Here is a 16,332-nt window from a genome sequence, read left to right as displayed (position 1 = left end):
TATCATCCTCTAGTTTTTCTTTAACCCTGAGGAGATCCTCATAGTTTCTCTTAATCTGTTGCAGTTCCCCACTGCGTTCACTACATTCCTTCTTGGAGTCACACAGCTCCCGGTTGAACTGTTCGCGCAGTCGTTCTAGGTTTTGTTCACGCCCAGAAACTTCATCCTGCAGCGCCTCCTTCTCAAGTTTCAACTGCAAAACCTCCTCCTTGGTTTTGCGGCGGTCCTCCTTAATTCCCTGGAACATTTCCTTCCATTGGTTAACTTCCTCGTTGCTTTCCTCCAGTTCTTGCTGTAAGTTCCTCACAACCTGGTATATTTTCGCCGTTCAGACTCCAGGTTTTCCCATAGTTGCTGCACATCACTCTGACACTGCTGCCTCATAGGCTCCAGCTCTTGGTCATGACTGGCCTCCTCCTCTTTCATGGCTGTCAGATCCTGATCCTTCTGTCTCAGTACTGTATCGGAGGTTGCTACTGGCAACGTCACCTCCTCTTCTGCCTCTAAAGGAGGATCCACACTTGAAACAAAGGCACACAGTACTACATTTTCTTTATTTTCACTTGCAGCAAAGACTATAGGAGCAACCTTTTTGTGACCCTTGCGCCGTCGACGACGAGAGGGGGACTTTCTCTCCTCGTTAAGCTGCTCCTGACTGAACTCTCCTTCTACTTTCAAAGTGTCACCGTCAGCTACGGGGTCTGTGTTACTCCCCATGGTGTCGTGGACCAATAAGTCACCTCCCACTTTGACGTCAACCCCTTCTACTGGAGCTACCCCGTTATCAACGGTCAAATTGTCATTTTTAGGCGGTACCAACCCACAACCAGTAACAAATTTTGGTTTTCTATACTCCACGCTCTTTTGGAAATCCGCCCCCTTTTTAGACTCCGCCCCTTTTGGACACCCACACCTGTAGGAGAATTTTCACAAAAAAAATCAACAACAGTCTTAGGACTCAGTTCACAACATCTCTTACCACCTTCCCGGGCACTCTAGGACAATGCTGGCGCCCCCGGAGAGTCCACAGAATGGTCCACTACCGCCATTCTATACGGTGCCAACAGCTCCTGCCATTCCTGCACCATGTCCTGTAGACGTTTCTCAAATTCCTGCTGCGGTTTTAACCGGCACTTTAATCGCTCAAAAGCTTCATTTTCTTTTGCTGCTCCGTTCACAGCCCTCGCGGTACACTATTCACACACACCGCTCTCCTCGGAAAATTTTCGTGGCCCCACCGAGCCACAGCAAACCAGGTTTGAGTGCGACGACAATTTTCGTAACCCCTGCCGAGTTACAGCAAGATGCTTTAATCTTTGTGACCCCGCCGAGCCACAGCAAACCAGGTTTGAGTGCGACGACAATTTTCGTAACCCCTGCTGAGTTACAGCAAGATGCTTTAATGTTCGTGACCCCGCCGAGTCACAGCAAGATGCTTTAATCTTCGTGACCCCGCCGAGTCACAGCAAGATGCTTGTATCCACACTCGTTGTCCTGTGCCGTTACCCCTAGCAACCGGGCTGCAGTTGCCCCTAGCAACCGGGCTGCAGTTGCCCGCATTCTCGAACCACATGTAAGGTAGCGCTATTCATCACGCTGGGAAACACTCGGTTCACGGGGTTAATTAAAGCACACCAGCCACGTTTTTTGATAACATGACATCCAGCAGTTTATTACACTTCATAACTGCACATAACATAGTCCATCTCAGTGGCTCACCGGCATGGTTATACACATAACATCCAGGAGACCTTTCCAATGGCAGACATGCCCGCTTGGCTTTAGATACAGACTTCAGCAAGGTACAACATCAATGTCCATATAAAGAACCATTTTTACCTTTGCTGGGTCTTAGCTGCTTCTCTCAGCTCTGTTCTGCCACAGCTGTGGCTTTAAGGCTTCCCAGCCGTGGTCTCCAAGCCACGTGCCTTCCAGGGCTACTGCATCCCAAACACAGGGATTTAGGCTCTTGCCTCACCAGGCCTCTCCAGCCTCTCTCTTCCAGCCTCTCCAGGCTAAGGGTGTCCCACACACAGGGATCAGGCCTCATGCCTTTCACACCTGTTTCAAAACTAACAGGGTTTATATATCAGTCTGTGCACATAGGACCTGTGATGATGTCACAGTCATGTGATCAGTCACCTGAGGGGAGGTATATGGTCAGCTAGAACACACCCCCTGGACATTTTAGCAATGCTGCCAGGCGCTGCATTACAGTATATATACAATTGCTTCTCATTAAATTAGATTATCATCAAAAGGTTAATTTATTTCAGTTCTTCAATACAAAAAGTGAAACTCACATATTATATAGAGTCATTACAAACAGAGTGATCTATTTCAAGTGTTTATTTCTGTTAATGTTGATGATTATGGCTTACAGCCAATGAAAGCACAAAAGTCATTATCTCAGTAAATTAGAATAATTACCAAAAAACACCTGGAAAGGCTTCCGATGCGTTTAAAAAAGTCCTTTAGTCTATTTCAGTAGGCTCCACAATCATGGGGAAGACTGTTGACTTGACAGATGTCCAGAAGGCAGCCATTGACACACTCCACAAAGAGGGTAAGCCACAAAAGGTCATTGCTAAAGAAGGTGGCTGTTCACAGAGTGCTGTATCCAAGTATATTAATGGAAAGTTGAGTGGAGAGAAAAAGTGTGGTAGAAAAAGGTGCACAAGCAACCGAGATAACCACAGCCTTGAAAAGATTGTTAAGAAAAGGCCATTAAAAATTTGTGGGAGAGTCACAAGGAGTGGACTGCTGCTGGAGTCAATGCTTCAAGAGTCTCCAAACACAGACGTATCCAGGACATGGGCTACAAGTGTCGCATTCCTTGTGTCAAGCCACTCATGACCAATAGACAATGCCAGAAGCGTCTTACCTAGGCCAAGGAGAAAAAGACCTGGACTGTTACTCAGTGCTCCAAGGTGTTGTTTTCAGATGAAAGTAAATTTTGCATTTCATTTGGAAATCAAGGTCCCAGAGTCTGGAGGAAGAGTGGAGAGGCCACAATCCAAGCTGCTGGAGGTCTAGTGTGAAGTTTCCACAATCAGTGATGGTTTGGGGAGCCATGTCATCTGCTGGTGTAGGTCCACTGTGTTTTATCAAGACCAAAGTCAGCGCAGCCGTCTACCAGGAAATTTTAGAGCTCTTCATGCTTCCCTCTGCCGACAAGTTTTTTGGAGATGGAAATGTCATTCTCCAGCAGGACTTGGCCCCTGTCCACACTGCCAAAAGTACCAATACCTGGTTTACACACAACAGTATCACTGTGCTTGATTGGCCAGCAAACACGCCCGACCTTAACCCCACAGAGAATCTGTGGGGTCAGGCCCGGCGCCAGGACCGGGCAAGTGCCAGGGCCCTGAGCAGGCGGGGGGGGCACTCGCCGTCGGGCACCCCAGCGCGCTATGGGACCCGTGAGCGGAAGAGAGCGGTGCCAGTGCCCGCCACCCCCACTTGCTCAGGGCTCTGGCACAATGCTTACCTCACCATGTGCCTCCGCAGCAGGTCCGCTGTCTTCCTCGGCTCCTGCACTGTGAAGTCTCAGGTCAGAGGGCGCGATGACGTGCTTACACCACGCCCTCTGCTGAGCAGTCACAGCGCAGAGCGGGAAGACGCCGGCGACGCTGTGGAGTCCGGAGCTGTACAGCGGCAGCAGGTGAGGAGAAGTGAGGTGAGTATTTGATTTTTTTTTTTTTTTTTAAATGTATGGAGGCATGGGGCATTGTATGGGGGTGGGGGAAGTGACATCCTGCATGGGGCATTATATGGGGAGGGGGAGAAGTGACATCCTGCATGGGGCATTATATGGGGGTGGGGGAAGTGACATCCTGCATGGGGCGTTATATGGGGGGGAGTGACATCCTGCATGGGGCATTATATGGGGGGGGGAGACATCCTGCATGGGGCATTATATGTGGGAATGACATCTTGCATAGGGCATTATATGGGGGGGGGGAGAAATTACATCCTGCACGGGGCATTATATTGGGGGGGAGTGACATCCTGCATGGGCCATTATATGGGGGGGTGACATCCTGCATAGTGTAACGGGTCTGGGAGGTGGAACCTCTGAGCAACTATACAAAGGGGCAGTCCTTGTAAGGAAGCAGGTGGCTCCCAGGGTAGGCGGGCAGGTAGTCACGGCTAGTGACGGGGACAGTCTCTGGGTAGAAGGGCAGGAGGTCACGGCAAGTGACGGGGACAGTCTCTGGGTAGAAGGGCAGGAGGTCACGGCAAGTGATGGGGACAGTCTCTTGACAGGCGGGTGGTCACGGCAAGTGACGGCTAAGCCTCCAGATAGGCTAGCAGGCGGGTAGCAGGTGGACGCTCCCAGGTGAGCGGGCAAGAGTCTCTGGACATGCAGGTGGTCACAGCAAGTGACGGCTAAGCCTCCAGATAGGCTAGCAGGCAGGTAGCAGGTGGACGCTCCCAGGTGAGCGAGCAAGAGTCTCTGGACAGGCAGGTGGTCACAGCAAGTGACGGCTGAGCCTCCAGGTAGGCTAGCAGGCAGATAGCAGGTGGACGCTCCCAGGTGAGCGAGCAAGAGTCTCTGGACAGGCAGGTGGTCACAGCAAGTGACGGCTGAGCCTCCAGGTAGGCTAGCAGGCAGATAGCAGGTGGACGCTCCCAGGTGAGCGGGTAAGAGTCTCTGGACAGGCAGGTGGTCACAGAACGTGACGGCAGAGCCTCCAGGTAGGCTAGCAGGCAGGTAGCAGGCGGACGCTCCCAGGTGAGCGGGTAAGAGTCTCTGGACAGGCAGGTGGTCACAGCACGTGACGGTAGAGCCTCCAGGTAGGCTAGCAGGCAGGTAGCAGATGAGCGCTCCCAGGTGAGCGGGCAAACAGATCCATAGACAGACTGGCAGGGCTGTTAGGCAGACTGTCGGACCGCAGGAATGTAAGCAGATAGACAAGTATCAGGCAGGTATCAAGCAGGATTCTGGCAGGTAACTGGCAGGTATCTGGTTACGGGACCTGAGGGCTGAAGCAGAGTGATAGGCTATGCAACAACATTGCTCGGGCACCTCCATTTTGGAGGAGGTGTCTTATATATGGCGAGGTCCTCCGGCCATTGGCCGGGGACTCCTTAGGACGGAGCGCCCGCGCGCCCTAAGCACAGAGCGGGAGGAAGACGCCGGACACGGAGCGGAGAGGTGAGGGGAACAGCGTCCCTGCCTAGCAGGAGGCAGGGACGCCGACGCTACACATAGGGCATTATATGGGGGGGGAAATGACATCCTGCATGGGGCATTATATGGGGGGGAGTGACATCCTGCATGGGGTATTATATGGGGGGGGTGACATCTTGCAAGTGGTATTATATGGGGGGTGACATCTTGCACGGGGCATTATATGGGGGTGGTGGTGACATCCTGCATGGAGCATTATATGGGGGGGGTGGTGGTGACATCCTGCATGGGGCATTATATGGGGGGGTGACATCCTGCATGGGGCATTGCGGGGGGGGCACAGCCTGCATGGGGCATTATGTGGGGGGTGGGGACAGCCTGCATGGAGCATTATGTGTGTGTGTGGGGGGGAGGGACAGCCTGCATGGGGCATTATGTCTGTGGGGGGAAACAGCCTGCATGGGGCATTATGTGGGGGCACAGCCTGCATGGAGCATTATATGGGGGCCAGTGTTCTGTATGGTGCGTTATATGGGGGCCAGTATTCTGTATGGAGCGTTATAAGGGGGTCAGTATTATGTATGGAGAATTTTATGGGAGCCAGTATTCTGTATGGAGCCTTTTTTGGGGGCCATTATTCTGTATGGAGCATTATATGGGGGCCAGTATTCTGTATGGAGCATTATATGGGGCCCATAATACTGTATAGAGGACTTAGTGGTGCCCATAATACTGTATGGAGGATTATATGAGGTCCATTATTCTGTATGGAGCATTATATGGGGTCATTATACTATATGGAGGACTATACTGTTCGGTCTGCACTGTGTGCTGCAAGGATTCGCCAGTTTCTGAGCTATTGTACAATTTACAATAGATATCGCTCATGTAAGAAGTGAAACCTTCTTTTTTGGGCTTTTTCCTTCTAGACCCTGGTTGGTATGGGGATTTGGCACAACATTCCTCTCCATGATCGTATACTTTATCGATGCACTGTAATGGTACTGAATAAAATCAAGGCATATGCGGATAGCCATTGGTGATGTCAGATTTTACACCACCTTATAGACCAAGGTTTTTTGGAGATTATCGAAGCATTTGGCTCCACTAAATGGGAGCGGGGCGTCCTTTTACGCATACCTCGCTTTATTTTCCGGTCGTGGGCCATACTATCAAAAGATGCCCTTTTTAACGGTCTATGCTTGGCACTGTAGGCTGCTCCCATAAGCCTGGCATCCCAGGGGGACTTTGGACTTGTCCCTCCCCCTGGGACTCTTGGTAGTCATAGTCCTTGTTGACTGGCCAAGGTATTCGTTCTCCTCTGACTGGGTTACCTAATTGCGGTATCCCATGGAATCACTCGCCTTTGGGATCCACAGCTGTCTGGCCCAGCAATTGTGACATGTTCACATCCACATTCCCTTTGTGACCCCCTTTATTTGATCTAGGATGTACATTGGGGGTGCAACATGTTGGGCAACTGTTACATTGGGCCTGAGACATACAGCTGCCGATTCCCGCAGGTGAGAGAACCGGGGTTTATCGGGTATGCGTTCCGGTGTCAGATTCGGATTATACTTGATCCAGGCGTCATTGCACTGTGCCCTGGTTCTCTTGCTTAAGACTATCCGAACACAGGTGCAGAGTAGACGGAGTAGTCATTTCCATTCTGTTTCCACTGCTTGGACCAGTGATAATCGCACTGCTTGGACCAGTGATAATCGCACTGCACTTGGATTACATCCGAGTGCAGTCCGATGCTTCTCACGCGCCCATAGACCAACATATGGCGCGGTTTCTAATTATCACTACTGTACCATTTGCTTAGGTTGGGATTGTCTTTTGTAATTGGGTTAGTATATGAGAGAATACAAGTCAATTTGGTTTCATATTTACAATTTTGCTATGTGTCAAGTGCGGCATGGACTGACAGCATCATACTGTACTTTTATCATCTACGTTATTACATGCTGTTGTCCTTTAAAATAAATAAAAAATTAAATATAACTTCTTGTCTCTATAAATACATCTCTAAGGGACACAATTGGAGATGTGAGTTCAGTAGTGGAACTTTGTGTATGTCGCCATGCATCTTAACTGAGGCGTGGAGGCTATTTGTCCTCTGGGCTGATGCTGGCATATTGGAGCATTGCTGCACAATCGGTATGAGCTCTTAAATGGTGTCCGCCACAATTTTCCACCCTTTAATTGTACATCTCTATGAAGTCAAGGTTTAGGACTTCCTATTAGACAGGAGGTCACCCACAGGATGGTGACAGTTTGGCAACATAGGTTGGCATGTATAACCGCTCAGATCTCCTTTGTGCATGGAGACTCAGATGCAATTTTAGTACTTCTCCTTGGCAATGTTTGGTTGCTTAGGAACAGGCGCACTATGCAGATTATGCTACTCATCACGCATGCGTCTGGAGGTGTGGGACAGCCCGCTGGCATAACCGGTTCCCTTGGATACGCGAATCCCACACGTGACCCGGGGGGTGCATAGTGCGCCTGCGCGGCTCTCTCACACTTCCGGCTTCCGCACCGCTACTTGGATATGCGCACGGTCTCAGCGTTTCCCGGGAACAGCTGACTATCCGGTAATTGGCTATTACTGAGTGTATTTATACACCAACACTTGGACATGCACCGCATAGACCCCTGACGAAGCCACCGTGTGTGGCGATACGCGTTGGGTTACTAAGACCCCTCTACACCTTTCGGTGCAACAGGCTTCCCAGCATGTGATATTGTTTTCTGGTCACACCTCTGGTTGGGTTTGTATTGGGCTGATGCAGCATCCTGTATCTACAACAACCCATATACAATAGGGACACATCCTTTGATTGAGCTACTTGGTACTATCAGGGCTATTTAAGGTCACGATCAACCACTGCACATTTATGTGTATATTTACAGTGGTTTGCTCTAATGCATGCTCCGGTATTAAGTATTTGTGAACCTTAATACAGCTGTTATTTGTTGATTTGTACTTTGTATTCTTTACCTCTTACCATATACTCTGGGCTGGTGCAATATTTATTATCACAGAGCTCCTACAAAACCTGTGTATAATTGATGAATGTATAGTATCATGTTTATATGAATTATCTCAATCATGAAGGGTTACTGTAGTGGTGGGTCGGAGGGACATTAGGACCCCTCCACACCTTTTGGCCAAACAGGCCTCCCTAGCTTCGGACATTACTTTTTGATCATATCTCTTCTCTATTTTCATCTATCTCGTATATGCTTGGAGGATCATCCAGGTGGGTAGTCGTCTCAGATGTGCCGCCCAGTAATAGTACACATTTGGCAGTGATAAACCACTCACAGACTAGCTATCCAGCCAAAAAGAAACAGAACAGATTTGGCAACTCTATGCAGTTTTCCAGCCCAGACAAACCTCAGAATGGCAGATTGGAGATTCCTCATACGAGGCACTGGAATGGGGGGGTTTCAAATATATGAAGTAGTTTCTCTGGTGTAGTCATCTCGAGAGTCGATACATGGAAGGCTGTCCCTTTAAGTAGAAGACGTCGTATTTCCGCATATGGAGAGTTAAAAGTGCTGGCATCTGAGCGAACGCTGGCACCACTGATATCAGAAGCTTCTTTTAATTTTCCTCAATTGAGTCTCAGAGATGTTCAGGGATCGGATGACTTCAGTCTTGGCAGTATTGACGTTGTACCCCGATAGATGGCTGAAGTCGCACAGGAGTTTATGGAGAGACATGTGTAGACTAGTAAGAGAGGCCAGCACGTCGTCTGCACACATCTGAGGGAGACCGTCTAGAGGCAACGAATGGTTACATGAGTAGCCACAGGAACCATGAAGCTAATCCACATGTCGCGCCATGGCACATTAGACTGCAAATGTTGTGGATAAACAGAAGGTAGCTGTTCTTCTCTGCTGAGCTGTCACACAGAATATGTAATGTTTATTCAGTGTTCTATGTCTTCCTCTATTGCTGAGCTGTGACATCCACTCACTATCCAGCTTCATCACAAAATGGCCGCTGCATTCCCTGCTTCGGCTTTTATACAGGCTGTGATAGTGCCTCTTGCTTGACTGTGCTATACCATGTGACGCAACAGCTGCAAGATATTGTGGTGAAACCTGAGGTCACATCATCCTTCTGTACCTGATGCTCTGTGTAAAATGGCAGAGGGCTTTTGTTTTTGTGAGTTGCCCCTAAATTGAATGTCAAATTGCAATCAATTCCCTAAAATTTGACACTAATTCGATTTGCATTGATTTGCTCATCCGTATTATCCACCCATCTCATATGTAGTGACCGATATCTCTCTCATTTATTTATCAATCATTTCTATGTCATCGATATTTTTAACTCTTCATCTTCATGTCTTCCGTCTATCAGTATAAAGCTTTGACCACGGGGCGCTCTGATCGCTTTTTACGTCTCCAATATAGAAACAATGAGGCGTATTTAGGAGCGGTACTGATGTGTCCTTGTTAACACAGCGGCAGCGATTACATCACGTCTAGCCATGTGACCGCTGCAGCCAATCATGGGCTTCAAAGCTGTATTGGTCCAAGTCCACCTTGGCTTATTGTGTCCTTTTGCAGAGGCTTAACCCCTTCCCGACCTGTGACTTACATGTCCATCATATGTCGGGTGCGGGTTCAAGTCCCTCTTGAGAAATTAAAAAAACAAATAAAGTAAAAGAAATAATAAAGCTTTAAAAAATATGATTAAAAATATGTTTTAATCCCATTCTCTCTTTTTCACAAATCAAAAATAAAGCCGGAAATAAAAAAAATAATAATAAATCATATTTGATATTGTCGTATCCGTAAAAGTCAGATCTACCAAAACATATAACTATTTAATCCGTAGGATAAACTTTAAAAATATATATAGATCAAAATGCAATAATTTAATTGAAAAAGTTCTGGAAGAAGATAGGAAAGCGCAAAAAAAATAATGGAAAAAAAATTCTCCCATGAGAGAAAGGGTTAAACAATGGTTTCTAGTCACAGCAAGCAGAGATCTTATAAAAAATGGTGAATGGAGACACAAAGACTGTGAGGTGAGGAGGATTCACGATGGCGGCAGAGACTTTATTTGTCCTCACATGTCATGAACTTCTGAGAACAGGGCAGCGGCCATTTGCAAGGCCAGCGATTAATTGCAGCTCCTCAATCAAAATGGCTCCTGCGCCGCAGACACCAGTCACACACATAATTACTCCTCTACCGCGCGGCATGCTTTGATTGCGAACTTATAATTCGTCAGCCAATCGGAAGGGCGAAATGGAAAAGGTTACGCCCACCTCCGTGACGTCACGCATTTGTTTAAACGGATTCTAACCCGAGAGGCGTGAATGAATGACAGGCGTACCGCCCAATAGGCAGGAGAGATGCTGAGAAGTGGGCGTGGCGAGCGTGCGGAGTGCATTGGAGCAGCGGGAGAGAGGCAGGAAGTGAGGTGTGGACATGTCTGCTCGTATATACATCGTCTGTGCCCGTGTCTGTGTACGTAGTGTCCCGTCTGCCGGGTGCACTGAGTGTGAGGGGACGTGCTGTGGGGGGCAGGGCGGCCTGTGAGGCTGGGAACTCTGCCCCGGAGCTGGCCATGGACTTGGGGCACTGAACAAAGTGCATGAGTGTGCCAGGCTGTGGGGGGAGGGGCACTGAACTGCTCTGCTGCACATACACATAGATCCTATTTGAAGTAAGGCTTCAGCCCGGGACTGGGGGGTCTGTAGTGGCAGCTATATGGTCTATGGGAGATTTGGGTATTTTTTTTTGTACAGGGTAAAAAGTTTGGCTATAACTTTCCATAGAGTTAGGCTACGGCAACATGGCGGCGTGCATCTGTAGGAGTCTCCTGAAAACTAAAGAAGCCAAAAATGGAGTTTCCCTGCAAACAGCCGATCAGATCGCGTCTTTAAATGAGCTAAAAGTGACATCTGCAGGTCAGGACTGGGTTAATGGAAGGCAAGATGAGCCCTGGGGTCTCCTCCACCCTCCCAGAGCAGGTGGGATGGAGACTGCACATGTGCGTGTCCCTCTTCTGATTTCTAAGTGGAGGAGGTCACTAATCCCATAAATCCCTTAGACACGGCTGTGATGGGGGGATAGGTAGATGTTGGCCCAACACCCTACCTTAACTGGGTATTCCCATATTCCTAGATGGAACTTGTTGGATCACGCTTGTCTATACAGATAACTTTGCAATTTATTTCTTATTAAAATGTTCAGCCGTTCTTGAGATGTTAACAATTTTGTTTACAGATCATTGCCTTGGAGACCGACCACCGCTAGACAACGGAATATGCACAGTGCTCTTTTCTATTGAGGATATATCTATATCTCAGATGCTGGCCGGGATCGCTGAAGCGCTACCTCCTAATTCCGGCCAGCATCAGTGCAGCGCTTATGAGCTACACAGCAGCGGTGGTCGTCTCCTAGGCAACGAGCTGTAAACAAAAGTGTTAATATCTCAAGAATGTCTGAAAATTTTAATAAGCAGTAAATTGCAAAAGTGCTTGTTATTACATGTACTGTCCTACCATACCCATCTATGAAGATGGGAATTACCTTTTAATCCAGGCCCTGTTTAGAGTGATGTCATACTGTGACATCATGGACGTCCATTTTCACATCTCTTCTTGCTCTAGATCACATATGTCCAAATTTGGCCTGCGACCGTCCATCCCCCCTCATTATACTGTATGGAGGACTATGTGGAGCTCATTATACTGTATGGAGGACTATGTGGAGCTCATTATACTGTATGGAGGACTATGCGGGGCCCATTATACTGTATGGAGGACTATGCGGGGCCCATTATACTGTATGGAGGACTATGCGGGGCCCATTATACTGTATGGAGGACTATGCGGGGCCCATTATACTGTATGGGGATCACATTTGGCGCTGTTGAGGTCACCTTACTTTGCTGGGGTGGTACAGAAGGTTCATCATTCTGTGGAGGAATTCGCTGTGCCGGTATCATACTGTTCTTGGGGGGGACAATTTTGTTGACATCATATTTTATCTGTATTATTCAAGGTTTTTTATCCTTTGTTATTACATATTTAAATTAGGCCATTGGGCCATATGCTTTTTACTGCTCTTAAATAACACATTATATTATTCCAGTATGCCTCGTATGTGATTGTGTGTTTATTTTATTCTAAGATCTATTAATTAAAACGTACTTTGTTTGTGAGACAACTCCTTTAAGTTTGTTTCCATATGAAAAAGTTCATCTTTTATATTTGATGGTAAGGAAAAACGTCCTCATTTGTAGACATTTTTTTTAATACGGTATATATCAAGGTTGGCCTGCGACTTTGTCCAAATTTTTATTTTGGCCCTTTTGTGTATTTGAGTTTGACATCCCTGCTCTAGATGAAGACTTGGTGATAAAGGTATTGGGTTTTGTCAGGGTCTTCTCCAGACAGTGACGACTTTGTGTCCATACGCCGTGCACCACCATTAACCATCCGACTATGTGTGGCATGTGAGGCAGGCCTGACTGATGGGTCTACTGACTCTTCTGTCATTGTGCCCATGAATCCTGCACTGGCATAATGAAGGGGGCTCGTATGGTGATTTTCCTGCTCTGGGCAGGGCTTTCAGAGACTTTCTGAGCATGCTTCACTCTACACATCCCCTTTAAATTTTAACCCCCCACCCCCTCCAACGATCAACAGCTCTCTTAGTCCCGACACCTCCATACACTGTGTATTCTCTATGAGAGGAGGTCTACCAGACTCCTCTGGTGGCAGCTTCCCACTAAGAACAGAAGTTTTGCAGTTTAAAATCAGATGTGCTGGAATCTTTCTCTCCCCTGACGGTGATCCCCATAAACATTCATTAGACTGTTGGTTGAGCTGCCGATATCAGTGGGCTCATCTAGTCTGTGTGGTGGGCCTTTAGTTTTCTCAGAAGGTTGATTCTTTGTCGTCACTTATAGGATGGATGAGACTCAGCGCCTCGACTATAATGAAGATAATGAGGATGAGACGAGCAATAGAGACAGACCTGTAGGTATTCTGCATATGTTCGCTGGGATCCATGGACCGGCCCAGGGTGAGCGAGACTCCTTCAAGCCTCCTTTTACTCTGACCTCACAGGTTTATTAGCGCTTTCTATTTCCTAATTCATCTATTACTTCAAATTTTCTACAGATTTCTCCATCTACCGCGGCCAAAATCTCATTGGCCGTCATGCAAGCTGTGATATCACCCTGCCGGCACAGTCTGTGTCCAAGAAACATGCTATCCTGGAGGTGAGAGGGGATTGTCACACTATATGTGACAATGGAAGCCTAAACAAGACGCGGCGTGGCAAGACGGCCCTCGCACCGCACGTACACTACGCACTGTCTGGTGGTGACTTCCTCCTGTTTGCCGATGTGGCTTGTCGATATACTATAGAGGAGAAGGTAGCAGAGAGGACGGGTGTCGCGGAGAGTGAGGATGACTCTATGCTGGTGCCCGCAACTCAGGGAGCGCTGGCAATTGAAAAAACTCCAGGCGCTGCTATACGGAGGATAGCACGGGGAGCTGTACTGGCGAGAGACTCCGGAGATGAAGAAGACCAAGCGGAGGGACAGTCACGATGGAATGATGGAGGTATTGATTATTCTGGGTGTATATATTTTCTGTTTTGTTTTTGTTTGTTTTTTTTGCTTTTTTTTCCTCATTATATCCATTTTTCTTTCTTTATTTTAATCTTTTATAATACCTTTTTTTTTCTCTGCCTCTCCCTTCTCGTGCGGTCTGTCAAATCAAATGGGCTTTATTGGCAGGACTAAGTACAGTACTGACCAAAAGTTTGGACACACCTTCTCATTTAAAGATTTTTCTGTATTTTCTTGACTATGAATATTGTACATTCACACTGAAGGCATCAAAACTATGAATTAACACATGTGGAATTATATACTTAACAAAAAAGTGTGAAACAACTGAAAATATGTCTTATATTCTAGGTTCTACAAAGTAGCCACCTTTTGCTTTGATGACTGCTTTGCACACTCTTGGCATTCTCTTGATGAGCTTCAAGAGGTAGTCACCGGAAATGGTCTTCACTTCACAGGTGTGCCCTGTCAGGTTTAATAAGTGGGATTTCTTGCCTTATAAATGGGGTTGGGACCATCAGTTGTGTTGTGCAGAAGTCTTGTGGATACACAGCTGATAGTCCTACTGAATAGACTGTTAGAATTTGTATTATGGCAAGAAAAAAGCAGCTAAGTAAAGAAAAACGAGTGGCCATCATTACTTTAAGAAATGAAGGTCAGTCAGTGCGAAAAATTGGAAAAACTTTGAAAGTGTCCCCAAGTGCAGTTGCAAAAACCATCAAGCGCTACAAAGAAGCTGGCTCACATGAGGACCGCCCCAGGAAAGGAAGACCAAGAGTCACCTCTGCTTCGGAGGATAAGTTTATCCGAGTCACCAGCCTCAGAAATCGCAGGTTAACAGCAGCTCAGATTAGAGACCAGGTCAATGCCACACAGAGTTCTAGCAGCAGACCCATCTCTTCAACAACTGTTAAGAGGAGATTTTGTGCAGCAGGCCTTCATGGTAACATAGCTGCTAGGAAACCACTGCTAAGGACAGGCAACAAGCAGAAGAGACTTGTTCGGGCTAAAGAACACAAGGAATGGACATTAGACCAGTGGAAACCTGTGCTTTGGTCTGATGAGTCTAAATTTGAGATCTTTGGTTCCAACCACCGTGTCTTTGTGCGACGCAGAAAAGGTGAACGGATGGACTCTACATGCCTGATTCCCACCGTGAAGCATGGAGGAGGAGGTGTGATGGTGTTGGGGTGCTTTGCTGGTGACACTGTTGGGGATTTATTCAAAATTGAAGGCATACTGAACCTACATGGCTACCACAGCATCTTGCAGCGGCATGCTATTCCATCCGGTTTGCGTTTAGTTGGACCATCATTTATTTTTCAACAGGACAATGACCTCAAACACACCTCCAGGCTGTGTAAGGGCTATTTGACCAAGAAGGAGAGTGATGGGGTGCTACGCCAGATGACCTGGCCTCCACAGTCACCAGACCTGAACCCAATCGAGATGGTTTGGGGTGAGCTGGACTGCAGAGTGAAGGCAAAAGGGCCAACAAGTGTTAAGCATCTCTGGGAGCTCCTTCAAGATTGTTGGAAGACCATTTGCGGTGACTACCTCTTGAAGCTCATCAAGAGAATGCCAAGAGTGTGCAAAGCAGTCATCAAAGCAAAAGGTGGCTACTTTGAAGAACCTAGAATATAAGACATATTTTCAGTTGTTTCACACTTTTTTGCTAAGTATATAATTCCACATGTGTTAATTCATAGTTTTGATGCCTTCAGTGTGAATGTACAATTTTCATAGTCAAGAAAATACAGAAAAATCTTTAAATGAGAAGGTGTGTCCAAACTTTTGGTCTGTACTGTACATGTTAGCATTGCCAAAGCTAGTGGTAAAATAATGGGGGGATGGGGACACATCCAGGGTGGGTTATCTGGGTCCATGACATATCAGTCTCCTCTTGGTCTGTGGCAGGCACTGACATATTGTGCTGCAATGGCCGCTGCACTTTCCTCTTCCCCCCATTACTTGTCCCCATTTTAGTGTATCAGGGTTATGAGTCCTTGGTTCCAATTTTTGGGGAAATGGCCAGTATGCAGTACAATATTGAATAGCTTTCAGCATTTCGGGGAGGATCCCATCTGGGCCGCTGGCTTTTTTACCTTTTATCAGTGTGATCCTTTCTTATTTCTGGCAATGTAATTGATGTGTCTAGAGGGTTTTTTTTGGAAGTTTTTGAATTTTTCCTCCATATCCTTCAGTTTGTTCACAAGGTCTATTTGTGCCGGGTTCAGGTCTTCACTTGGGTTGTCTTTGTAGAGGTCCTTCGTAATACTGGAGCCAGAAGGTACAGCTCTGGATGTGGAGGTTGTTGCTTTTCCGGATGGATCCAAGGTGGTTCCATAGTTCCCAGCGTTGTCGTCTTCAAGGGCATCTTGGAGTTGGAGGAGTTTGGTGGAAATGTGGTTTTGCTTTTTCTTTTTGAGGATGGATTTGTAATTCAGTTGTATGCTGCGGTAGGCTCAGGGTGGGGTTGTTTGGGACTCTGTGTTTTTTTATTTGAAGCCATTCTTAGGACCTTCCTTATAGCTTTACATTCCTTGTCAAACCAGTTGTTGACATTCTGCTTACT

The 16,332-nt window shown here is 47.2% G+C and overlaps 1 protein-coding gene across 3 annotated transcripts in view; it reads left to right on the top strand.

Annotated features, from left to right (window-relative positions):
* The first annotated feature begins 10,455 nt into the window (after positions 1–10,455).
* The window catches only part of MDC1 (mediator of DNA damage checkpoint 1), a 48,096-nt gene continuing 42,219 nt past the window's right edge, over positions 10,456–16,332 (top strand). The window contains exons 1-3 of one of the 3 annotated variants that reach the window (XM_073641763.1): positions 10,456–10,589; positions 13,089–13,204; positions 13,303–13,749. In XM_073641763.1, coding sequence (XP_073497864.1) covers positions 10,522–10,589; positions 13,089–13,204; positions 13,303–13,749 — 631 coding nt within the window. In that variant the 5' untranslated portion in view covers positions 10,456–10,521. Of the gene's footprint in view, positions 10,637–10,816; positions 10,836–13,088; positions 13,205–13,302; positions 13,750–16,332 lie in introns of those variants that run through there. The other 2 variants (XM_073641764.1, XM_073641765.1) reach the window with 2 other exon arrangements.

Source organism: Phyllobates terribilis, unplaced genomic scaffold (genome assembly GCF_046119375.1).
Source record: "Phyllobates terribilis strain yellow unplaced genomic scaffold, ASM4611937v1 Scaffold_7__3_contigs__length_470593459, whole genome shotgun sequence".
In the NCBI taxonomy this organism is placed as follows: domain Eukaryota; kingdom Metazoa; phylum Chordata; class Amphibia; order Anura; family Dendrobatidae; genus Phyllobates; species Phyllobates terribilis.
Note: the sequence above shows the minus strand (reverse complement) of the source record. Positions and strands in the feature narration are given on the sequence as shown.